The sequence below is a fragment of the Calypte anna genome, chromosome 7 (assembly GCF_003957555.1).
Source record: "Calypte anna isolate BGI_N300 chromosome 7, bCalAnn1_v1.p, whole genome shotgun sequence".
NCBI lineage: Eukaryota > Metazoa > Chordata > Aves > Apodiformes > Trochilidae > Calypte > Calypte anna.
This window is the reverse complement of record NC_044253.1, coordinates 13,702,161-13,727,091: the sequence shown is the minus strand read 5'-3', so window position 1 is coordinate 13,727,091 and position 24,931 is coordinate 13,702,161. Positions and strand designations below refer to the sequence as shown.

The 24,931-nt window shown below is 39.3% G+C and overlaps 1 protein-coding gene across 1 annotated transcript in view; it reads right to left on the bottom strand.

Annotated features, from left to right (window-relative positions):
- CNTNAP5 (contactin associated protein like 5) overlaps positions 1-24,931 on the bottom strand; it is a 263,642-nt gene that overhangs the window by 107,140 nt on the left and 131,571 nt on the right. The window contains exons 10-12 of the mRNA XM_030454114.1: positions 15,560-15,824; positions 12,786-12,935; positions 11,505-11,676 (exon numbers count right to left, since the gene is read on the bottom strand). Of these exons, the coding sequence (XP_030309974.1) occupies positions 11,505-11,676; positions 12,786-12,935; positions 15,560-15,824 (587 nt within the window). The remainder of the gene's footprint in view (positions 1-11,504; positions 11,677-12,785; positions 12,936-15,559; positions 15,825-24,931) is intronic.

The following is a 24,931-nucleotide window of genomic DNA, read 5'->3' as shown; positions in this document are numbered from 1 at the left end:
TTTTAGAAAACTGAACAACAATTTTTTCAGAAGTTGCTGTGGCATATTTCAGTTTTCCTTTTTCTTCTCTAAATTTATTATGAGAAGTAATGGAGTAAAAACAGATCACAGTGATGTGAACAAAGACAGTTTTTCTTTTCTGTTATGGAAATTACTTACTCTATCACAGTGAACAGATGTAAAAAAAAAATCTAAAAGGGAAAACCAAAGGCATTTTTTTTGTCATTTTAGTAGTTTGTGACAAAGCTAGTTTTCATTCTTTCTGAGATTTGCAAAACTTGATGATCGAAGTTTTAAAATATATTATTCTTTCTACTGGTGGCCACCTTAGCTCTCAGACTGCACACAAGTGAGATGTGCACTGAGATGTGCACATTTAGATCTGACCATTTATTCCAACAGCCCTCGAGCATGTGGCTGGGACAAAACTGTTAGAGAAGGCTGTGTGGGGGATCTCTGTGCATGAAAGAAAAAGTGCCTGTTATCTATGCCTTATACAAAAGCCATTTGTTTAATACCTGACTGCTTTGTTGTAAGAATACCTACATTTTTAACAGACGTAAATGTGCTGACAGATTGGCTTAGAATCAGCCAACAGGATTTTATATAAATAAATTTTAAAATGAAAAAAGGGAAACAAATAAACCACCCTCTACAGACAGCTGTTCCATTTAGAATTAATCATTTCACAAAGAAAAAGCAGAAAATTTATCTGCAATAATCAAACAAACAAAGACAGGATACTATATCCTAGATGCATCCTCACAGTTTGCATTTAAGTTACCATGAGGTTGCACATGCCCTGAATTTTGAATCTAAAGGAATAGCAGTGGGGGTGAACATGATTCAGGTACCCCCAGAAACTCGTTCCACACTTAAGTCAGTCTCCAAAAATCACTTACTTAGCCCTTTACCAATCTTCAACCTGCCTTCTTCCTCCACAGGGGTCTCATTCAGGGCAACCTTCTTCTCCAACACTAGTGGGAAGCGCTTCCACTCTGTATCAAAGACAAAAGGCTATCTCCAACTCCAGCATCTTTCCACACATACAATTCATTGCAGTCGTAGGAATGAGTTCACCCTGCTCAAACCAGTTCTGTAGCTACCTTTCCCAGCATTTCCCAAACAGCTTTTTCTAAGGGCCAGATCATCATGGCTGTTAGTTACAATGTAATGGCATCAGGTACATGAAATTTGAATTCAGCACCATTTTCATGAGCAAACATATATGGAAAAGAACAAAACTAAATAAAAATATGATCTGTCTCCAGTTCAGATGAGGTGATTTGAGTGCAGCAGATGAATCTGAAGAACGTCTCTGTTTTTCTCAGAAAGACAGTATTTCGACAGACAAAGCTCCTCTCACAGTGCAAAGCTCACATACCAACCCAAGAGCAGGAGATTCTCTGTAGTTTTATTACACTTCATTGTCAGTCAGCCCTTAAGCTGCCAGAGAGAAAAGCTCTGCCACTACATGCATGATCTGGCTAAGCTGAAATATTACAATAAATATGAGAAGATATGGGGATGGTCTTCAGAACTGTGGTGATTTTAATGCTGATAGCCAGGTTTTAGTGCCTGTGGCGTTTGGGTTTTTTAAATCTTCCTCAGTTTTTCTGCATCCCGCCCTTCCACCTTAAAGCTTGGGTGGTACTGAGGGGTTTTCCAAGATTCACACGCCAAAATAAGCTACCTGCAATGGCTTAACTATATTGGTTAGCATGTCTGATTTGTGATGTAGGTGCTTACTTGTAGGAAGTACCCAAGATTTTCTTCACTCCCACAGAGCATCATGTATTTCTCTATTTCTAATACTCTTTCTCCCACAGTCTATTGATCTTTACAAGGGATTATGTCATTTAGATACCTTTTTCACCTTTTCCTCCCTGCCAAGCAAAATAGTTTGGATTTAGGCTATTTTCCCTCTTCCACAGTATCAAAAGAATGGATGCCAAATTGTCTGGATTTTGTTTTCTGTTTTTTTGGGGTGGTTTTTTTTTTTTTTAAAGTCCTTCTCTGCACTGCAGGTATTTATGTGTGTGTGAATGTAATATTAAGTGTTTGCTTTTTCAATCCAGTCTGGGACTGTAATAAATAAAATTAAAACTCACTGGGCATAATTAGCCAGGATATTTTCTTGTTTGCATGGCCAACCTTGGGGAAAGAGAAAAATATCATACAAAGTTTGGCTTCTGCTGCAGGGCATACATTAAATCTTAGAGATTTGGGAAATGCAAAAGGAGTCTGTGCTTTCATCAGATTTATCCTAACACCCTTCACCTGCGATAGTAATTAATTTCCCAAAGGCCCATTTTGGCAGTACAACAGATGAAGCAATGTTAAGTTCAGTACTAAAAGGAAAGGAGGAAAAAGTAAAAAATTATAATTATTTCTTCGAAGTAAAAACTGATAGTAAAATCTAATGGAATCTACAAAGGAAGTAGGTATGAAACACGATTTAAAAGGTCAGCTCTATTTAGCAAGAAAAAAGAGCACTTAGAGCTAATTTGTTTAGACAATGTTATGAAGAATTTTCACAGATAATACATGGGTAGGAATAAAATTATAAGGACTGAAGATTCTGTTTGTTCTCTCTAACTTGAGTAGTACAGGGAAGCAAACTCATGAATCAACTCAGTATGCTTCCCCCTAATGAGGTAAAAGCTGTTAATGCCAATCCCATCACAGTGATTATTATGTATACCACATGCTGCTTTATCTATTTGTATTTGCTAGGAGAACTGGAATATGCAGATGAATCTTGTTTTAATAAGGAGAGCAATATCAGTATGTGCTTGTGCCTGCCTGCTGATACTACAGAGAAGAAACGCTGCCAAGATTCATAAGAAAATACCTGAGGTCAAGTTTGGGTTCCTCATTGCAGATCTCTGGAATTCCCAGTATATCCTGCCAGATGCACCATCTGTCCATCTGCCAAGGTGGATTCAACGTTCAACATGATTTTTTTTCTTTTTTTAATGTATTTCCTTTCTCCCTCCCCCAGGGTCACTTAAAGGAACTGAAGTTCCCAGAGTTGTCCTTGACAAGTACAGTCAGTATTTGCTATAGTGAGGGCAGGGTGCCAGCCAAGTAAAAATAGGACAATTCAGTCAAAGCTTCATCAGCACAAAATCAACATGAACTGCAGCAATCAGACGTAAGAATCCTAGCAGTTGTAGACAGGTAGAGAAATGCATACATTTATCTATGCATTCATGGGAATCTGAGCCTGAAGGAAAGCAGGCTCTGACTGCCCTCATAGCTCATGCATGAATAATGACAGGTTCAACATATAAATGGCCTTCTTATTCCCAAGGCTACTTTGTCTCATACACACAAGCATAAATGGTATGTAAAACTTACAATATAACAAAGGGTGTATAACACCATGCTTCTGCATCTTCCTTGGCCGTTTCTGTCCAGATAAACTTTACTACCAAAAAGTCAATAGTTTCAAGGTACTTCATCACATACCAGAATGATATGAAATGAGGCTCCTTAACAGTTTGCCTCATTCTTGAGAATGGGGATGAGGAGTTCAAAAGCATTTATGTAAGCAATGTCATGGTTTGTTTGTTTGGTTTGTTAACCATTAATCTCAGAAGGATGCGACACATTTAAGGATGTGCCTCAAAAGCCTTTCCCCTTACAGCAGCTGTTTGGCACAAGCTATTCCGAGTGCAATGCCTCCTAAGTTCTTCTGGAGGAGCTGGTAGGGGAAGCCACACCAGACCTTACCTGTTTGTATAGACACAGTATAAGAACTCCTGGAAATGGAATTTTCTTCTCTATGACTAACTCTGCAAAACAATTTTTCTCACAGTATACAAGAAGTGGATGAGATTAATCAACCCATGCCTTCAGGCTGCAGACAACACCACAGTCCTTGCTGCTGTATTCCAAAGGGTCCATCTGCTGTAAGAGTAGAGAAGCTTGCTCAGCCCAAAGGGAGCATCTGTGCCGTATGATGAAAGGATGGAAATCCACAGTGTTTCTGGACTGAGGTTTAATGATTTTCTGGCACATTTTCCTAATATCCATGGCAACTCTTGAGCTGCAGTATCTCTTGAGCCCACATTCCTGCATCTCTTCTCTGAACATGATGCCAACCACAGCAAACAACCAATTCTGCTTCAGGACTGAAGCTGGTATTTCTACTCCCACAATCTGGCATTTCAGCCAATTACTGAATGGGAAATCCCAGAGCTTCTCAATACTGTGGCCAAATTCTCAGCATCTGCATATTTGTTTTCCTACCCATTTCATTTATTTTTAAATGAGAGGCTGCCTGAATTTCCCGCAGGCTGTGCCTTCCATTGTTTGCCCACACACAGACAGACCCATACCCTCACTATCCCCATGCCACATAGGAAAAGACAGTGCAGAAAGAATTAGTATTTAGCAAAATACACAGATTCAAACATATTTTGAGATTAGCACAGCTATGACAAAATATATATTTTTGAACAAAAGGTACAAAGACATGCCCACAATGAAAAGGATGTTTTTAAAAAAAACAGTGAGGAACATGAGTTTCCTAGTATCAAGATGACCACCTCCCTCCAGACTTCCCTTCAGATTAACAGTGCCTCTCCTCCAATTTCTTTACTCTGATAACGTGGTGCTGATGAAATAAGAGCATATCACTGAAAACTTTGCCAGCTTCCAGCAATCTGTGGCTTATGGGTTCATGTATGCTGTACTGGCTTCTTTATATTTGACCTCTACAACATTTAACAGCATCCAATTTAATGCTGTGTAGGATCAGAATTTGAGAGAAATAGCAAATTCTCGTTTATAATTCATCTCCTTCATGCTGCTCCTCATTGCACAGCCTTGCCTAGCTCTCTGTTCTGCAGACTGAAGAGTCCTAGCCTATTTAATCTCTCCTTGTAAAGAACAGTTCATGACACACAAAAGAAGAGTGTCAGTTTTAGAAACCACCATGAGCTCTGAATTACAGACTCTTATAGTCAGAACTGCAGAGAGCACCACCTCCGAGTGGCTCAGAGAAGATGTCCTTCTTGGAAAGGGCTGGTCAGGCCAAAGCTGAGGTCACTGAATACAGCCAACTAGATTTGCATTTCATCTTCTAGCTATTGAAATAGAAGTTTTGAAGGGATCAACACACAGTTGTTGGTTTTATTTACTATGGAAAAGATGTTCCCATAGTTATCCAGTGCCTCTTTGCCTATCTCCTCTTACGTGTTTTGAAACTTCTTACCCATTTTGACCACATCTGAAAGACAGACACCTCAAATACAAGAAGTCACAGAATCTCATGAAGATAGCCAAACAGAAGGGAATCAAGCTAGCTTTCAGAAAAAAAAAAACAACCATACAGCCTGAGCTGAACTATCATTTCAGACATCATGAAATCTGCAAAGAAGAAATTCCAAGAAAAACAGGGCAATAAATTCTTCAATCACAGAACTTCATCCTGCAGTTGTAAAAATAAATAATGCATTGTTTGAACTAAAAGATAAGTCATGGAAGTGACAAATGAGTACAAAGTGTTGTTCCTTCTCTTCCATTTCCCTACACTCCAAACTTTATATATACTTTTCTATTTATAAAAGAACAACAAAATACAACTGCCAAACTATACCTATGGGATAGCTAATTCCTGACACAGAACTGCCTTAGAGCATCTGAGAGATACATCTACCAAATCAGCTTCCTACCAAATGTGTGAGAAATTCTGAGCTGAAATCCTGAAAGATATTTCCCAGACCTTTTCTTTTTGTTTTGTTGGGGTTTTTGTTTGTTTATTTGATTTTTGGTTTTTTCTTAAACAGTGTTACTCTTGATGGTATTTCAGAAGCCCTAACACAAGAACAAGACACAGTTGTTCCAGCTGGAGGAGAAGCCTGAGTCAATGCAATAGTAATGCACAGGAGCTGGAGGGAACTCAGAAGATCACTTAGTCCATCCTCATACCCCAAGGCAGGATCACCTGTACCTCTGTTTGTTATTTCTCACAGACCCATCTAATTTATTCTGAAAGCCTTCCAGTGAAAGAGACTTGACAGCCTCCTCAGGCAGTTTATGCCATAGCTGCTCTCCTATACATCCTGGTCAGAAAAGGCAATATTCCCTTCTGTGCTGCAGCAGTGTTTCAGCACCTTAAGACCATTATGCTGCCTCCCATCAGCAATCTCGTTTCTGTTTAAAGAGCCAGACCTTAATCTTTCTCAGCAGAGGATGTTTTCTAGTCCTATTTTGTGTCTTTCCATATAAACAGAGCCACTCAGAAAAGTTTGGGCTCTGAGTATGTTGATAGAAGAGCTCTACACAAGCCACAGTGCCCAGCTGGCTGCTGCACTAGATGTAGCTGTGATTTCTTACCCTGCTGAGTGAGAAGTTTCTGCAACCACATTCCTAACCCATTTCCTGGAGGCTGTTTGAAGAGGGTCAGGAAGTCTTTGCAAACACTGTAAAATACTGAGGGAAATGTGTCAGTGAAGACACCATTAGGAAAAAGACATCCTTTTGTGGGTTTGGGGAGTTTTTTTCTTTGTTTGTTTCTGTGGTTTGTTTTTTTTTCCCTCTAAACCAGAAGTAATCAGAAAAGTCTTTACAGATTGTGTCTGTAAAGGTAGTAACATACTACCTGTGCATGAAGGACAGGGAGCCTAGCCATACACTTAAAGCTAGAGACTTAGTGAACCTCTTCTGACTTGAAGTGTCTATGAGAAGTAAATTAATTTTTTATGTGGCTTTCTACCTCCCCATCCCTTGACAATTGTCATCCTCCCTACGGATTAAGGGCCAAAGACAAAAAGTATTCTGTTCTCATTAGACTTTCTTGATTCTCAGGAATACCCATGAAAGCTTTTAGAAGATGCCTTCCTTCCCAAAAAACACAGTGCAAAACACCAGGAGTCAGGGCTGTTACGGTCCCCGTAGCTGTGAACTTAATCTATATGACTCTGAACTGAAAAGAAATTCAAAGGGAGTCTGCATTTATTTGTTTGGGTCTGTGCCAGTTGGACTTTGGTGAGAGAGGGTCAACATAGTATATGTTTTGCTGTAAATGACTGCAGTGATACCCAGAGATAACTCTCTCCCAGAAAAGTCTCTGAATTCAAGGACCTCATGGCACCTTCGCTTCCAGACATTTCTGCCATGTTACTTTGTTCTCTCTCACCGTACCAAAAAGGAGAAATTCCAGCACACTGTAAGAAACTGTATATTCTGGATTAATTATCCACTATAGAGCCAAACACCCACTGACATGCACCTGCACTTCTAAGCATCCAGCAATCCTAAAAAGGCAACAACAAAGATGTACAAAAATGGATGAAATCCACTTCCTTTTAAATATTATAGAATCACAGAATGGTTTGGGTTAGAGAGAACCTTAAAGACTCAGCCAGTTCCAACTCCCCTGTCATGGGAAGGGACACCTTCCACTAGACTAGGTTTGTAATTTGTGTATAATGCACTTAGGTGACTAGATTCTCTCTCAAAAACATACTGCCATCCTCAAAAGGAGCCCCAGTTTGTCCTTTTTCAAAACAAAGTCATCAATTTTCTTCTTAAGAGCAGACAGCAGTTGCAGTGAGCTGCCTAACCACTGCCTTCCAGGGCACAGGTCTGAATGAACTTGGACCATGAGCCTCTAACAAATAAACTGCTTTCTAAATAGAGGCATACTCCTCAAAAGAGGTTTTTTCCTTAGATAACTAAGACAAATGTCCCATTTGCATGTTAATTAAGCTACATAACTCCCCCATGCGTTAAAATTACAGAAACACGTGCTTTACAGTGCACACAGCAATAAATCTTATAATTAGGAAAAGGGAGATCACATTTCTGGAAGAAGATACTTTTACACAGTTTTAACAGTCCTTATTTAGAGAGACTGAGTAGCTGGGTACTGCATGCCTGGAGCCAGACCCCACCTTTCCTACAGTCCAGAGCTGCTGTGATATAGAGTACCAGCTGACCTATGGTGACTGCTTGAACTCAAGTAACTAGAAGCATCATTTTGTGCAGTGAACCAATTTGAACAACATTAGAAACCACTCTAAAGTGTTTTCACCATACAGACCAGGCAGCAATAGAGTCTTTAGATCTGAATTCACATCTGTACTGCATTGGGTTTGCATGTCAAGATTTTCGCAGATGGGGACTACAAAGGTGGCTTTTCTGTGAGAAGCTGCTAGAAGCTTTCTCTATGTCTCATAAAGCCAATGCAAGCTGGCTTCAAGATGGACCCACCACCATCCAAGGCCAAGAACATCAGCAAAGGTGGTAGTGCCTCCACAGTAACACAGTTAAGGGGGAAAAAGCCTACACAATAGAAACTGCAGCTCAAGAGAGGGCTGAAAGTATGTGAGAGAAACAACTCTGCAGACAGCAAGGTGAGTGAAGTAGGGGGAGGAGATCAGGAAGGAGCAAGTGGATATCTGAAGGAGGCTGCAACCCCATGGGAAGTCCACACTTGAGCAGGCTCCTGGAAGTACTTGTGAACCCATGTAGAAAGGACAGAGACTGGAGCAGGTTTGCTGGTAGGACTTGTGACCCTCTGGGGGACCCATGCTGGAGCAGTCTATTCCTGAAGGACCACATCCCATAGAAGGGACCCACACTGCAACAGCTTGTGAAGAACTGCAGCCCGTGGGAGGGACGGGGCTGCAGAAATTTGTGCAGGAGTCTCTCCAGTGGGAGGGAGCCCATGCTGGAGCTGGGAAAGACTGCGAGGAGTCCTCCACCTAAAGCAGGGAGGCGTGGCAGAAGCAACATGTGATGAACTCATCACAGCCCCCATTCCCCATCCCCCTGCACCGCTAGCAGTGAGGAGGTAGAGAAATTTGGTTTAAATTTAAGCTCAGGAAGAATGGAGGGGTGGAGGGAAATAATTTTCAGATTGTTTTCATTTCTCATTATCCTACTTTGACTTTGATTGGTAATAAATTAAATTAACTTTTCCCCAAGTCATCTGTTTTGCCCACGACAGTTATAATTAGTGAATTATAACTCCTTGTCCTTATCTCAACCCATTAGTCTTTTGTTTTATTTTCTCTCTTCTGTCCAGATGAGGAGAGGGAGTGATAAATCAGCTCTGGTGGGCACCTGGCATCCAGCCAGGGTCAACCCACCGCATGTTTTCCCAAATTTTCTATCTATAGTCTGTTGTGCCTGATTAAGCCACACTATAAGGCTTGCAGCACCAAAATTTTTCAGAAACACTCAAAAGGAATTCAGTCCGGATGTTTTCTTGTTTCCGAGATTAGGATCAATCAGGAACAATCAGGATTTTTCCCTAGATTAAGATAAATCATGTTGGCAAAATTACAAACAATTTGTTTCTTGTCTGTATTGTCCTTATTTTATTTGAATTCCATCCCTCTTGACAACAGTGCCTTGCTGCTAAGACAACTCTTGACTTCAGAAATGTACAAGCAATACACTTCACCCTGTGAGTTTTCAAACAACTTTTGTAACTTCCTGAAATCAACTCTGTAAATTTAACCTCTCTCAAGATTATGTCCCAGATGTGTAGACTGTGTAATATGATTAGGACAAAAAAACCAAAAAAAACCAAACAAAAACCACCTTCATTCTTTCCTGCAAAACAGCTTCAGCAGCTGTTGGAGTTGCCAGATGGGGAGAGAGTGATGGGTGCTGCAGTGAAGGAGAAAGTTGTCATCTCCATGGCACAGCTGAGGCTTGTGCCCTCATGTGGTGAGGAGGACTTCTGAACTTCAGCCCAACTCTTCCCCACATCACAGAAATCTCTCTATCTACTATACTACTATCTATACTATATACTATACTTCTCTCTATCTACTATCTACTTCTCTATGTACTATAGATCATATCTGCTATTGATCTATGTAGATCATGTAGTACGGACACATAAATTTAAGGCTGTTCACAGAAGCACACTGAAATAGAGTGCTTTAATCTTCACAATCTATTGTATCACCTTTGCTTAGTTGTGTGATATATTCAACACAATGATTATGTAAAGTGCCACCATTCTTATGATGTATGAATCCTTTCCCTAGGTAATTTTTTTGTATGATCACAAAATGATGCTTGTCATCAATAAGATTCTGAAGATGAGGAAGACATTTTCAGTAGTACCACAGATTTACTTTGTCACACACTGGTGACAGGGAAGGCACTGGAGATGTCCCACAAAGCACCTCTATCATAACAGAAGAATTCTCCTTTATACACTAATAGACAAGTTGCATTTAAACTGTCCACTCAATCTTAAATGATCAGTTTTTCCAATGAAACACCAAAATACTTTCTTTTTCTTGATTCTCAGGAAATTTTACATTTTACTTTCTTTTGTTGAATCAGCTGCATCTTACCAATTCTCTCTACCATTTCATGCACACCAAGCATGAAATTTATATGGCTCTGAATTGAGTTATCATTAAACATGGGAACAGGTTTGGTCATCAGAGTCAGTATTTTCTCTGTACAAGTTAACAAACATGAACATACAAAGATGAGCACAAAGGTCTCGCATAACAGAGGTTTTGCCAAATTTCAAAGGACTGCAGCTCCAGCATGTTGATACCTCCCTACAATAAACTGCAATGGATATTGGCCTTTATGTCCTTCTGTCTAAGCAACATATCTGAAAACAAACCACATTAGATGCTTAAGCTTCCTAATGCATTTCCAAAATGTCCTTCCTACTCCCTTAACTATCTGCAGCGTATGAAACTTGCAGCAGTTCCAGTGCCATTTTCAGAACTTAACTAGATAAAAAAACCAAACAAAATCAGAGTCTGTTATTACACATACTAACTTTAAAGTATACGTTTAAAGTACTAATTCAGAAATATTTAGATACTAAAAATCCACAGGGAGCAATGAAATGCTTAAAAAAATGGTGGTTGCTTATTTGCTCTCTACTCTTTATAAGAAAATTTGTGTTTCCTGTCATGTTTCAGCTCAGGAGGGATTTCAGATCTGGTTTTAAACTGGTGTGTAGAGACACACCAGTGTGTTGCAGTGTGTAGATACAGACATTTCATCATTATATTGTCCTACTGAATGGGCAGTATGTGACATGAGGTGTACCATACCTTCATTATAAATATGCTGAGCTGTAATGGCCAACAAGAAAAATTGTAAATGATCTACACTTAAGCAAAACCAGCTAGTATACTAAAGAGATGACATGTTCTCATAAATCAAATATTTTTTCCTCTCTTTCATACCCCTCTAAAACTTCAAAGCAATCAAATGTTGTTTATGCATAAAATTTAATCCTTTCACCAATCTGTAGTTTGATTGAATTTGCATACTCTATTTCCTACAAGTCAATTTGAAGAGAGCCTCATGTAATTGAAACCATTTCCCCTTCAGTCCTCCTATCTCTGCTGTAATATTTTCTATTAGTAGCTCCATTATGCCTAATATCCATAATGTCAGCAGATTAGAATTTTCACTTAATGCAACCAGCATTTATAAACCACTAAGATGAAAAAAAAAAAGAACAAATATGAGAAGGAGGAAACAATAATTACCTGTCTTTGATGCCACACAGATCAATGTGTAAATCACTAAAATTCCCCAGGGAGCCTTGCTGAACTAAAATGAGGTCCTTGGGCTGGTTATCAATAAAGATGAGCCTCATACAGCCTTGAAAAGCAGTAACAGGATTTAAACATTGGGAATCAGTGAAATTGTCAGGACACCCTGTGGGAAAAAGAGAAGAGGCAGAGAAGAATATTGGCATGTTCATCTATTTCTGCTGGGCTTCCCAAGTATTTTCATTCCTTGCACTATACAACCTTGTCTGTTACAAACCCTTCAGTATGAAAAATTATGTTTTTTAAAGGAAAAAAAAAAGAGAGATGTGGCACTGGAAACATCAGAGTACGTGATTTTCACATGTTTTAAGCACAATCAATATGTGTTTTTTTCCACCTTCTTTAAAATCCACTATTGATAGCAACAGACCTCCATGAAAAAGCTGTGCAAATTGTAAAATCATTATGGGTTAAATTCTGCTGCTGAGGCAATCCACAGAGTAAAAGGATGAAATCATGTGGACTACAAGCAAAAAACCCAAACCTAACCTATTCATCTAAGCTTCCTCAGTATTTGGCCAGCTCTGAGATCCAAAGCCTCCTGTGCACCCTCACTTAGTGTTGTAACCAGAGGGTTCATCGAGATCAGAAGAAACTCACTGCAGTAAGCACTACACAGAAATATATTAGATAAAAAGACAGTTGATGACACTCCCTTTATCTAAATTAATGTTTCCACTCCAAAAAGCAGAAGGTAGTATTTTTCAACCCTGTTCTTCCCATTTTCAAAATTGAGCTAAATCTACATTCATTTCTGCAAGAGCACAGTACCTAAATACCTTTGTAGATCTCAGCCATATGTCAATTAAGTTCTGAAGTTTAAAGTCACTGAACCCAATCAGGACAGTGATATCTACAGGAATATTAATGATACTAGTAAGTCCTCAGGCCTTTTAACTGGGAAAAAACACTTGTGGCTAATACAGCTTTGTACTTTTGAATGTTTTTCCAGCTAGATGTAGGTACCCATTGGCTACCACTACAAGTAGTCCACTTTTGCTGTTCTGTTAGCAGTTTTGCTCCTTCTTTCTGTCAGGGTTGACCAAGACCCTTTAATCTTACCACAGTGCTATATGCACTGCAGCTCAATAGGAGGTCTAAAACCAGTTATCTGCTCTTAGCTGCAAACAAAGTGCAGCTGTGGAGACATCAGTGGTGAGCATCTGAGGATCTGCACCATGAAAACCCAGCCTGCATCTGCCTGAAACAACCCACCTCCAAAATAGTAGCTGCTCCCAGAATAGATCCTTGAGACAGTGGTTGCATGGCTGGCAGTGGCAGCGTTGTTATCTAGAGTCAGGGTAATGCGGTGTCTTCTGGCATTGATGTTAACAGAATGCCAAAGCCCATCATGGAGATTGGTGCCTAGCAAAAAACAAGTACAAAGAGTGAAAAAAAGTGGGGCAGAAGACAACTGTGAGAAGACAAACTATAAACCTCATTTTATTTCCAGCTTGTGACCACAAATATGCAGTTCAACCAAAAGAGGGAGAACTGGCAGCTGAAAACAACTCATTACCACTGGAAAAAAAATGTGCATAGAAGAAAAGGCTCAAGACAGGGAAAGATTTTGAAGGTATTTAAATATGTTGTCTCACATTTTAATCCAACCTGTTTCTGATACTGCAGGAACTCAGTGAGCTAGGAGGGCTCTTTGCCTTTCTGGTCACACGCTATTAACATTTTGTGGGTGTTTATGTCTTACTTTAAGTCTTTTGGAAAATGCTTTAATCTCACAGGAGCATTCAGAGAAGATCCATGTTGAGCTTCTGGTACTAAACACACACCTGAGATTGCAGAGGACTAGGTTCAATGAGATGCTCATACCCTGTTCTCAGGATCCAACATGAAATCTGACAAACTCTAGTACATACCAATAGGATTTGCATTTCTTAAAACTCTTCAGCATTAAGTTTGCACACAGCCTTGCTGATGGATATATAGAAACCTTTCTATATTTCTACATTAGATTTACATATGGGGCTTGTGAGAGCTGGAATTGTTGCTCTGACCAGGAACCTACGAAGGTAAGTGAGAGATTATGGTACTGGAAAGAGCCACTTCCTCCACTTGTCCAAAGTGGAAAATAACCTTTCCTTTCCCTCTTCTGAAAATCTGTTGCATCTCATGCTCATGAAATAGCACAGCACAGCTACAAAGAAACTGCATTCTCTATTCTGACAGCTATGGAAATCAGTGGGCAAGGTTCTGAGCTCACACACAGTAGCCCAGATCAAAACTAACCTAATTACAGCTCAAAATACCATCAAACTGGAGTCACCAAGACCAGGCACAGACTACTATTTACTCCCCTCCCTAATGGAATATTTTTTTTAATGTAGCTTTCAGAAGAATCAAACCAGCACTTAGTGGCACAAAGAGGTGTGAGAACAGTTCAAAACAAAATTAAAAAATTGTGGGTGTTATGTGTATGAAAAGCCATTTCCTTAGGAATTTGGAAATGAAACAATTTCCACAGCAATGGCACAATTTCTATAGAATAAAAGGCTGGCTTCTCAGCAAAATCTGAAGACTGATGATTTTTCAACTAGAACGAGTCCATTTTGAGGCGAAATATGTTGTTTAAGTTTGAAAATATGTCAAAATAAAATAGGCCTCATTTAGGGCAAAAATAGGTCCATTCTTGAGCAATCATACGTTTATTGTAAGTACCTGACATCTGCAGAATATGGCACTTGCAACTTCTGCCTATTTCCATGTGTAAGCAGGCAGTTTAGCAATGTTTTGGACAGAACAAAGGCTGGGCTTAGGTTCATGATTTTAGAACTACATAAAAACACATCCAACCAAATATTGACATTGTCTCAGCTTTGTCAACAATTCCATTAGGACTGCAATAAAGGCTGGAAACTCAGGTTTCCACATTCAATTGCTGCAAGTTAATGCTGTAGCAATCTACGCAAACAGGGATAGATGCAAGGCTGCCTCATTTTCTATCAAAAAGGGGACTGAAAGCCACACAAGGAACAGCTCTGCTTTGCCAATTATGTCAGATTTTATCTTTGCTTCTTTTAATAGACACGTTTGCCCTCTTTTAGTCTGTACTGGGAATAATTTAATATTACATATTTTAAAACAGTTTCTTTTTTAGAAAATAACATTATTATTATTAGTAGTAGTAGTAGTTAGTTACACGCAGGTTCCACTAGTGTATTATTCATCCACTTTTGGAACCCAGGTAATCAACACAGGTGAAAAATTTATTTACCAGTCTCCCACCTAGGATGGCTGAATAGCAGCAAGAGCCCTAGGAAAATCTGTCTGGGAGGCCAACATGGCTCATATAGGTCAGACTGGAATTGCAGTTAAGCCACTCTGGTCCTGCCTCCTTTTTACAGATTGAAATTGTTTCCTTGTTGTCTCTGGGAGGTAATGAATAGCTGTTCTGGTAAGTGTTTACAAGTTATTTCCCCCTGAATTTTAGGTCAGAGAGGCAACCCCATTTCACCTTTAGCATCTGGCCAGGTGCACAAAGCAACTTGCAAACTGGTTAAGGAGGCAGTGAGGGAGTGTGTGGAGAGGAAGCCCATGGCCAGTCCCTCTTCTGAGCACTGCGTAAAGGGAGAATGTAAAGCTACAGTCAGAGGAGGAAAATCAGCTCTGATGCTGCCTTAACTCGTGCTGGAGAATGGGGCAGTGGTTGCACTGGCTCCTAGATGACTTAAGCCAAGCTTGAGGATGGGAAAGAAGCTTTTCCTATGACCTGATTGAGGCTAACCTAGCTTGACTGTTTAAAAACACAGAAGTTGACCTGTCAGATACACCGAGTCTGGAGATCTGAGGATGTCTGTATTTCATGCTGAGACCTACCTGAAGCTGCACAAAGTAGTTCTATCACTGGAAAGCAAGAGAAAATTTGAAGAGAAAGGAAGATTATGTGCTTCCTTATATCATCATCCTTTCATCCTGTGGGGTTGGACCTTTGTTTTTTAACGGGGGACAGATAAGGGTAAATAAAACTGAAGTACCTTCACTGATTTCCACTGGGTTCTTCGTCTCTTTCTGAATAAGTAGTGTCAATCTCCCACCATGAAGGTAAACCAAGAGAGGTCCTGAATTTTCAGACAATTCAGTGAAGAGAAGTAAGCCATCTTTATTCCAAGTTCGAAATTGAAAGCTGACTGACAAACCATCAATTTGAGGAGTGCCAGGCAGTAGCAAGTAGCTTCGACTGGCACTAACAAAGGTGATAGGAACAATTTGTGGTTCTGAGCAGGAAAAGGTGACGTTTCCCTGCAAATAATAAAAATCAAACATATTTAACATGACAATTATTATTTTTTTCCAGACATCCCCCAAAATTCATAGTCAAATTAGCACACTGGATTTCTAACAGCTCTCAAGGCTGAAACAGGTCTTGTTATTCAAACAGAAATTGTTGGATCTCATTAGGAAATTACTTCAAAATTTTACTTCACTACTTAGGAAGACCTAAATATGTCCAAGTGTCCAACCCAAACCATTCTATGATTCTGTGACTCTATGATGTATACTGTGCCTGGGGGCAGAAGGGCTCATTTGGTAGCCCAGACAATCTCCTCATGGCCATGCCTGCTTTGTGTTTTTCAAGCTGAAGTTCAGCTTTGTGTCAATAAAAATTACACTCATTTGGGTCTATGTTGACTGCAGGAACCAACAGCATCAGCAAGTTCACTTGAACCTTTGTATGCTGCAGGATGCAATACAAATGTCCTCTATTGGCTTGGGACTACCAATAAGGCAAGGTGCAAGTGAGAAAACAAAGCACCCTCCAAGACACAGGATTCCAACCAAGCACATTATATTTATCCTAAACATTAGCCAAAATGTAGCCATTCATGACAGTACTTTTTTTCCCATTTACAGCAATACTACATAAAGTAAAAATTTTAAAGTAAAAATTTGCCTCATCTACTTGAATCTACCACGTGTGGTGAAACATGAGGCAGAGTTCCTTGCTTTATTTCAAGCATTCAGTATATATCTTGCAGCAGTACTAGTAGCTATGTTTTCTTTTACTCAGACTGACACAGCCCTGTGCTACTCCAAATAATAAAAGTCCACTCAGTAATAAAAGAACTTAAAAAAAAAATAAACTTAATAAAGAACCTAATAAAAATAATTATTCTGAAATTAGTTGAAAATTCTTAAGAAAACTCAAAAAAAAGTAATTTGATTTCAGTATTTATGGTGGGATGAAACAAGAGTATGATTTCCTGGCCAGTTCTAGGTCTCATGGTTTCCACAGGGCATGTTCAGGAATTAAAATATTATACACACAGCAAGTGTGGAAAAATCCAACACCATTTCAATGTCAAACTTGGTTGATTACTTTGGTCATCCAACCCTAAAGTGAAATCAATGGTGATATTTGCCCAGAAGAGTAGTGCAGTTACTCAAAGTAGACAGCACAATCTGTACCAGCGTTTATCACTGCAGTTTGCAGATGAACCAGCTCCATGGCTTTATTCATTCTTTGTAGATTACCCAACCAGGTCAGACAAGCCATGTAATAAAGCCTTAATTATTTCTAAAAACCGGAAACATTTAAGTAGCCATATATGTCAAAGCCACGCCAGGAGATTGTTGCAGAAAGTTTGCTTTGAACTGGACTGCTTTGTAAAATACCAACTAGAATTTGATAAAAACATCAGAGTAAAAGGCTTTCTCCATGGCACTGCTTCTCATCAGAACTGGTACCTCGCTTTTACAGGATAATTATAATAAGCAGCACTTGATGGATGTGTAGGAAGTTGCACAGTGCTTGGGGAATTCCTCTCTGAAGTCCTAGACAGCTGATGGAACTGTTACCTATCACTTTCAAATGTCTTTTTAGTCTTTATTTTAAAATGGAAAATAAATAAAGTGTCAGAAAGAGACCAAGTTATCACTGGTTAAAACCCTTGGCAGATATATGTCAAGGTATTTACATATTCCATGCCCTGCTAGGTGCAGAATTTTACACGCCAGATTTAGCAAGCGCAAAAATATCCAGAGATAAATCATAATAGAATGAGTTTTGAGATGTATTCCAAGGCTTATCCAAGCTCACCTGAACATAATCAGGTGGGAAGCAGAACAGAAATTTGCTCTCAAACTTACAAAATTTTCTACTACCTTCTACATTTTTTTTTTTTGGTGTGTGTGTAAGAGATACCACAGGCACTTTTTTTAAGTCACGGATTGCTCTGACCCTGTGAAAAACTTGGCAACATTCTCTAGTCATTAGCAGCAGGTACTGATTCATGACATGTGGGATCTGCACAGAAACCTTGCATTGGGACAGAAGCAGCAGCAAGTACTGTCTGGACCCATATCCAATGCTGGGACATGTGGGCAGAACTTATGCTTCTCCTCCTGCACTTAACCAGGTGAAACTTCATTGATTACACCCAAAGCAGAGAATGATCCCACCTCCCACAAGAACAAGCAGGTGGGAACGCAAAAAGGCAGCGCTGCAATATTCTGTTTACATGGGAATAAAGGTACATTTGAGAGATAGAAAAGAGGTGTGTTTGCCTTTTTTTTTTAACAAGGCATTTTTATTACAATCATTCAAGAACTTACAGTGATCAACACTGCCTACCTTCCTAGAGACAACAGCATAAACATTTAAAAAAAAAAATATACAATGGCTACTTTGAAAAAATGTTCATCCACTTTGGTGGGAGAAGTTCCCATAAGAAAAAGTTAAATTTGCCCTGAATGTTATTCTCCAATTATTCCAGCAGGTCTAAGTCAGAAAAGTAAACAGCTCCCCCTAAACCTCCATCTGACCAGGAGCATTTCCTTTAATTGGCAGCAGTTCTGAAACTCTTCAGGGTACTGCAAGACTTCTGGCAGACACTTGATTTTATAATTGAATGCAGTTTAACTGGAAAGTAAAAGCTCATTGGCTAGGAAATGGGATAAGAAGAGTCTAATCCCCAGAGTAAATACAGGAGACACTCAGCACTAGCCAGATGCTGGAAACTCCAGCTATCATGTGGCATTTGAGAATTCCATCGAGTCCATTGTCTCCAGACTGATTAATGACTTTTTTAATAAGCAGTGAAATCTTTCCAAAAGAGTTCTTATTGCTTATAAAAGAGGAACCTTCTGAACCTAGAAATGCAATGGAGATATTTGCAATTTATTCATGGGTTGCCATAACACTGGTCTGAAGAAGAAGAGTAAAAACACCCAGATTTCCCCAGGCAGGGTATGGTTGCAGAGGTGGCTTTTCAAGATGTTGAATCAGCAGGTGAAAGTACAGCATTTTAAGGTAGAATCAGAGCCTTTTCTATTAAAAGAGAATGGAGGAACTCAGTTACTGTGTTGGGTTTGTGTGATGCAGTTTGGTAGTGGGGCAGGACCCGTAGTGGTGGCACCTGTGAGAAGCTCCTGGCTTCTTACAGCTTCTCACTGCGAGAAGCTCCTGGCTTCTTACAGCTTCTCACAGCTGCAAAGCCAGATCCACCTTTGGCCAAGGAGGAGGCCATCAGAACCATCCCTGTCATTGTCTTGATTCAGTTTTTGTTGTATTTTTTCCTCTATGTGCCAACGAGGTAGCAAAGTGAGTTCTCTGTGGCCACATCAGGATAATAGTGGGGTACACAGAAGCCATAAACCTCATCTAAAACTGAGTGGAGTCTTTCCAGTGATTTTTGCAGGATTTTAAAAAAGCTGTATAAATTTAATGAACCAGTTTAGTCTTTTCCAGCCTTTCTTCATGTACTATTATCTACTGTTGAATGAAGACAGAAGACTGCTGCACCACCACTGCTGGGACTCTTGGTGACCAGTTTCTCATACAACTGCCTCACTCTCAAAGGATAATAACCAAAAGTAGTATATATTTGGGAAATTAATCACACTGATAGCTGAACTGAAGTCCTCCACATTTAACCCACCAAAGGACAAAGGCACAGCTTGAGCAGGAAGAACAAGAAATTATTATTTCTGTGCTCTTGTTCTACCTGTGGGTTAGAGTATCCACCAGGCAATTACTTTCCTCATTAATCACACTATGGATACTACCCAATAAAAGACATATCTTGCTTTCTGCAGAGGTTTAGAAGGAAAGATTTCATATGACAGGTAAGGGGACTAAAACCCCATCCCTGGCTGAGATACAAATGTGAGTAAATGGGCAAGAATATATCCAGCTTGGAAACTAGAGAACAATCTCTAGCTTTGGAGACTGAGATTGCAGATGAATTATCAGAGAGAGCAACAGATGAAAAAGGTGACCTCTGATGCAGTTTTAAAAGGATAATATGAAAGACTTTCTTCAGCTCTGAGCAACTGTATTTTAAGAATGGGGGAGGGTCCCTTCAAATCTCATTTTTAAATTGTCTATCTTGAGAAAAACAGATGTCAGGAGAGCCACATAGATTTGAAGTGCTTCTCAAATCAAGACGTTGCTAACTGCTGAATGAAAAGTAAAGCAAAGTGAGATAACACCAGTCTACTGACATACTGGTGGCAAACTGTGTCCAAACAGGATGAGGGAACACCAAGATGCATACTGTTACTTGAGCTAGGACTATTTCACTAAGGGAGCAACTAGTCCATCCCAAAAGCAGGACTCATACTTTAATAGGAGGTCCTATTCTGAGGTGGGTTTCTTTTTCTCTGAGGGAAAATTTATGATAGCAATGCTTTCCTGATCCATGTTTCATGGCAACTAACATATCCTTGTGGTTGTCACCCCTGTCATAAAGAACTCCTTCATCTCCACTTCCTCCTGGTATCATGTTTGTCAATAAAAGGCTAATTGTTTATTAAACTGACTTCACTTTTTACATTCATATAATGTTTCTAAGTAGAATTTAAGAACAAACAAAGCTTCCAAGAACCTGAAGGCTTGTGACCATGACAGAATCACAGAAAAGATGCTTGGCTAGATATGTCTGGATGTTTTTTATCTCAGATTCCGAAGCTAACTATGTCACTGGATGAAAGCAGAACAAAGGGTTTTACCATTTTTGTAGCTGTACATTATTGTTTAATTAAATGATACAATAGCAAAGAGATGCTGGCAAAAGGTGGAAGCAAACAAAGAGCTAATTTGGAAAAAAATCTACATCATTCCCCTCAGAGTGACAGGAAAAGGAAAAAAAGCACAGGATGAAAAAAAAATATAGACCACTTAACATTTTCCCTCTTTTGAACAAGCTAGGAAGGAAGCCATCCTTTCAAAGTCACCTTGACAGAAGTGCATAAGATAGATGTCTTAGATCAAACTGGCAAATTAGCACAATCAAACCCAATTTTTTTCACAGTTTACAGTAATGATAATACTAATACTTAATAGTAGTAGTACAGAGCCAAATCTAACTTAAAGTAGAAAAGTGCAAAGAAAGCCATTCTTATCAGCTTTTTATAAATCTATTTTCTTTCTTAGATTTTCCTCTTTTTTATTCCATTCATCTCTGCATCGTGGCACAGCACCAGCATAAATGGCTATGATGAACTACACATGCTCCAGACTCTGGACTGTGAGAGGGTCAGCTTGCCCCTTTGTTTATGCTGGGCAGCCAGTACTGCAGTACCAAGCAGTTCTTAGAGTCTTAGCAACTGGAATAAAACCTTCAAAAGAGACACATAAGCCTTAGGTAAAAAACAAATTGCATTCTCCCCCATTTTCCTTATTCCTTGCTAACTCCAAAGATAATAATTAGTCATATTAGTCATCTCTCTTGCTCTCCTACAGGGACTAACAGCTTTATCACCTCCTGCCTTGAAACATCCTCCTTTGCTCAGCAGGTACTAACCACCCTATTCACTCAATTTGACTACCCAGATAATGTAATAAATTAAACTCTGAACAATCGTTTCTAGCCTGTAATTTGCTGAAGGCTGATAACTCTCAAAAATGTGCCATTTTTTTCTGCATATTTCAACAAATCTTATTAAAAAAAATATGGTCTCCCTGAAAGATTTGCTTCACTTGTGGTCATCACAACTATTGAAATCCCAAACAAACTGTTATACCAAGGAAAGGAATATTATTATTCCAGCTACATGCTGAACTAAGTATTTACAGACTCATAGTCTTCAGAATTGTAGAAAAAGACAAGTGAAATCAGTGGGAAAACTGTCATTTAAATAGACCTTATTTCAAGACCTTGATTAAGGTGGCACACAATTTCTTTCAAAACAATCCTGTTATACAATTCAGCAACAATAATATGGGATCTTAAAATTAATACTATTTATATAGACTTTCTTAGTATTCTACATTTCAGATAGGATGTGAAGGAGACTCATCTGAACATCCAGAGCAGACATGAAGATAGAAGAAAACTTATTTTTACAGGAATCAAATATTTCTGAAATCTGAGTTCATCTACCTTATCCAAAGAACAGCAAATTCAGTTCTCTTTTTAATGTGCCTGTCTGACTCATACTTTCATCAAATAATTGGAGGAAACTTTCTTTTCTTTTTATTTCTTTTATTTCTTTTTAATAAATTCAACTTAACCCCATAGGAACTCTTGAAAAATGTCACTAAATAGTTTCAACATTTTTTATTTATGATTCCTATAGTCTGATTGCAGTGCAAAAACTAATAAAAACTTTAAAAAATATTAAAAGATGTATCTATCTCCTCATTCTGCAAACCCTACTAGGGGCCTTCAGAAATCACCAGTCTGATATTCACAGATATATCAACACCTCCAATAGCGGTTTGGTAGAATGAGACACGCGTAGACAAGTGAATTCTTCTCAAGATGAAGGTATCTCAAATCAATTTAATAAACTAGCATGTTTGGATTCTCTACAAAGAGAATGAATTATTAGTTTACATTCTCCTGTCACTAAGTGTCTTTCCTTGCTCTTTGATGCTGGCAATCGGTTATTTCCCTGAGGCACTGCAGTCATGCATTCACCTGTCATTACATCCCTTGCTATGCTGAATTGTCACTCCCAGATTCAGCATGGCAGACTGATGTGAAAATTCAAGCATGTCTGAGGGCTGACAACTTCTTTGTTACAAATATCCTGCACTCCTCTCAAGTCAGTGGAGATTTTTTTTCTGCTCAATAAAAATACAACTTAAAGTCCTATGAGCCAAGGGAAGGGAAAGGGGGACAGGGTTTTACTTGATTTCAGTGTGTACATAGGGTGAAGCACTAAGAAGATCAAACACTGCATCTTTTCAGAGCCTTTTAATTTCTCTTCTTCAATCAGATAGCTACTGGTTTTGGAATCACAAATCAGTATGCTCAAAAAAAATCTCAAGACCCTGGCCACAGGTCACATTACAGCAGTTCCTGAAGGTGCAACCTGGATCTAACAATAACACTGGTAGCCAGGACAGCTACCTTTGAGGACGCTGTAGCTATTTTTCTTGAAACTATTCCCTCAGCCAGATGTATTTAGTAATTCTCAATGGATTTCTCTTCCTAGAACTTGTCTCATATCCTCCTGCATCTACACAGAATCATAGAATCACAAAATCATAGAAAGTTAGGGGTTGAAAAAGACCTCGAAAGATCATCTAGTCCAACCCCCCCTGCCAAATGAGGATCACCTCTAGCAGGTCACACAGGAATGCATCCAGGTGGCCTTTGAATGTCTCCAGGGAAGGAGACTCCACAACCTCCCTGGGCAGCCTGTTCCACTGCTCTATCACCCTCACAGTGAAAAAATTATTTCTTATATTTATACAGAAGCTCTTATTCTCCAGTTTCTAACCACTGGCCCTTGTCCTGTTGCTAATCACCCACCCCTGAGAAAAGCTTGACTCCATCCTACTGGCACTTGCCCCTTATATATTTATAAACATTGTTGAGATCACCCCTCATTCTCCTCCAAGCTGAAGAGACCCAGCTCCCTCAGTCTTTCCTGATAAGGGAGACACAAGACACTTAAGCACAAAATCCTGTAAAGAAGACTTCACGTATTAATAGGTCAAATATCCTTCTGCAAAGGACCATTCCCATTCTCCTTGTAAATTTAGTTCCTACCACTGTATTTTCCTGCCCCTAGTTACATGGCCTGGAAGTACAAGTAACTGCTGAACAATTTGTCATAATGGGCAGTTTGCACTTGCTTTGTGCTGAGAAGACAGCTAGTAAATAGGGCAGATCTTTAGATTATTATTTGCAGAGGTTTCCCAAGGGTCCAGCCCTGTGACCATGACAGTGGTAATTACAGAAATTTGACTTCTCATAACGTCTCACAATTAAAGCCAGTAATTGCTTCAGAGAGAAAATAAAAGATCCTCTATAATTTCACCACACGCAATGATCTGGAAGAGAAGAAAAAAAAAAAAAAACAAACCACAAAAAAAAAACCCCACACAAGAAAAAACAATAAGAAATCACAGAGAGAAGACAGATAGCCTGTCCAAATAGACAGGGCTTCTACATAAAGAGGTTAAGTATCAGGCAAAATAAAAATTGAATTCTGAAGGCAAGTTCCAGTTCAAAGAGACAGGACGCCTTGTTATCTTGAGATGTTTTCTCAAGGGGATTTATTGCAAGTCTGACATCTACAAATAAGTTATAGTAAAGAATAGGTGGAATGATAATCATAGCCACCACCCAAGAGCACAATACATAGTACAATACTGTATTATTGACAACTTGTAGTCTCTTCCTCTGACTTTAAATGCAGCTGATTTAGGACCATTACTTATATGGATGAGGAACTACTTCATAAGAGGAAATCTATACCTCCAAAGCTGATGTATCATTCTACAGCTCATGTGAAAGATGTCAAAATAAAAAAGCTAAGGCTGATGGGTAGGAAAATGCACAGGTTTGGGTCACTGTGAAAACATTCACAAAGCCACAGAGAATGAAGCAGCTTCCAACTGAGTGTTGGAAGTCTACTTCTGTTTTGGAGGCTAAAGTCAGTGTCACTGAGCATCAATGGCTTCCTAATCCCAACCTGGCCAGTTTGTCCTCAAATATCTTTTGTTAGGAGACAAAGGAGTGTTTAGAACTAACAACGCAGAACCAGCCCTGGTGATCTCCAGCTTGGGGGGACGGAACACAAGAATTTGTTGGAAAAAATGTGATTCCAAGTCCCTGCTTCAATTACTCGTCTGTGCTGTTCCTTTCATTGCATTTCCTCTCCAGGCAACCTTAGCAACTACCAAGACACAAAGCAGAGCAGCTTTGAGTAAAAGCACTTAGTGCAAGGGAAGTCTGGCAGGCAAAGGGCTGCATTTAGCATGAACAAGTTATTTTGATTTGAGTAAGTTGCTAAGAAGTGGGGAAGAGCAGGAAGATGGGAGAAGGAGATCAGCCTGTGGTGGAAGTGACTGAGAGTTGCTAGAGAAGACACATAGCTGTGACAGAGAGGACACTGAAAAACATCAGACTTTGGGGGACTTTTTCCTACAGAAAGATGTTTATTTAAGA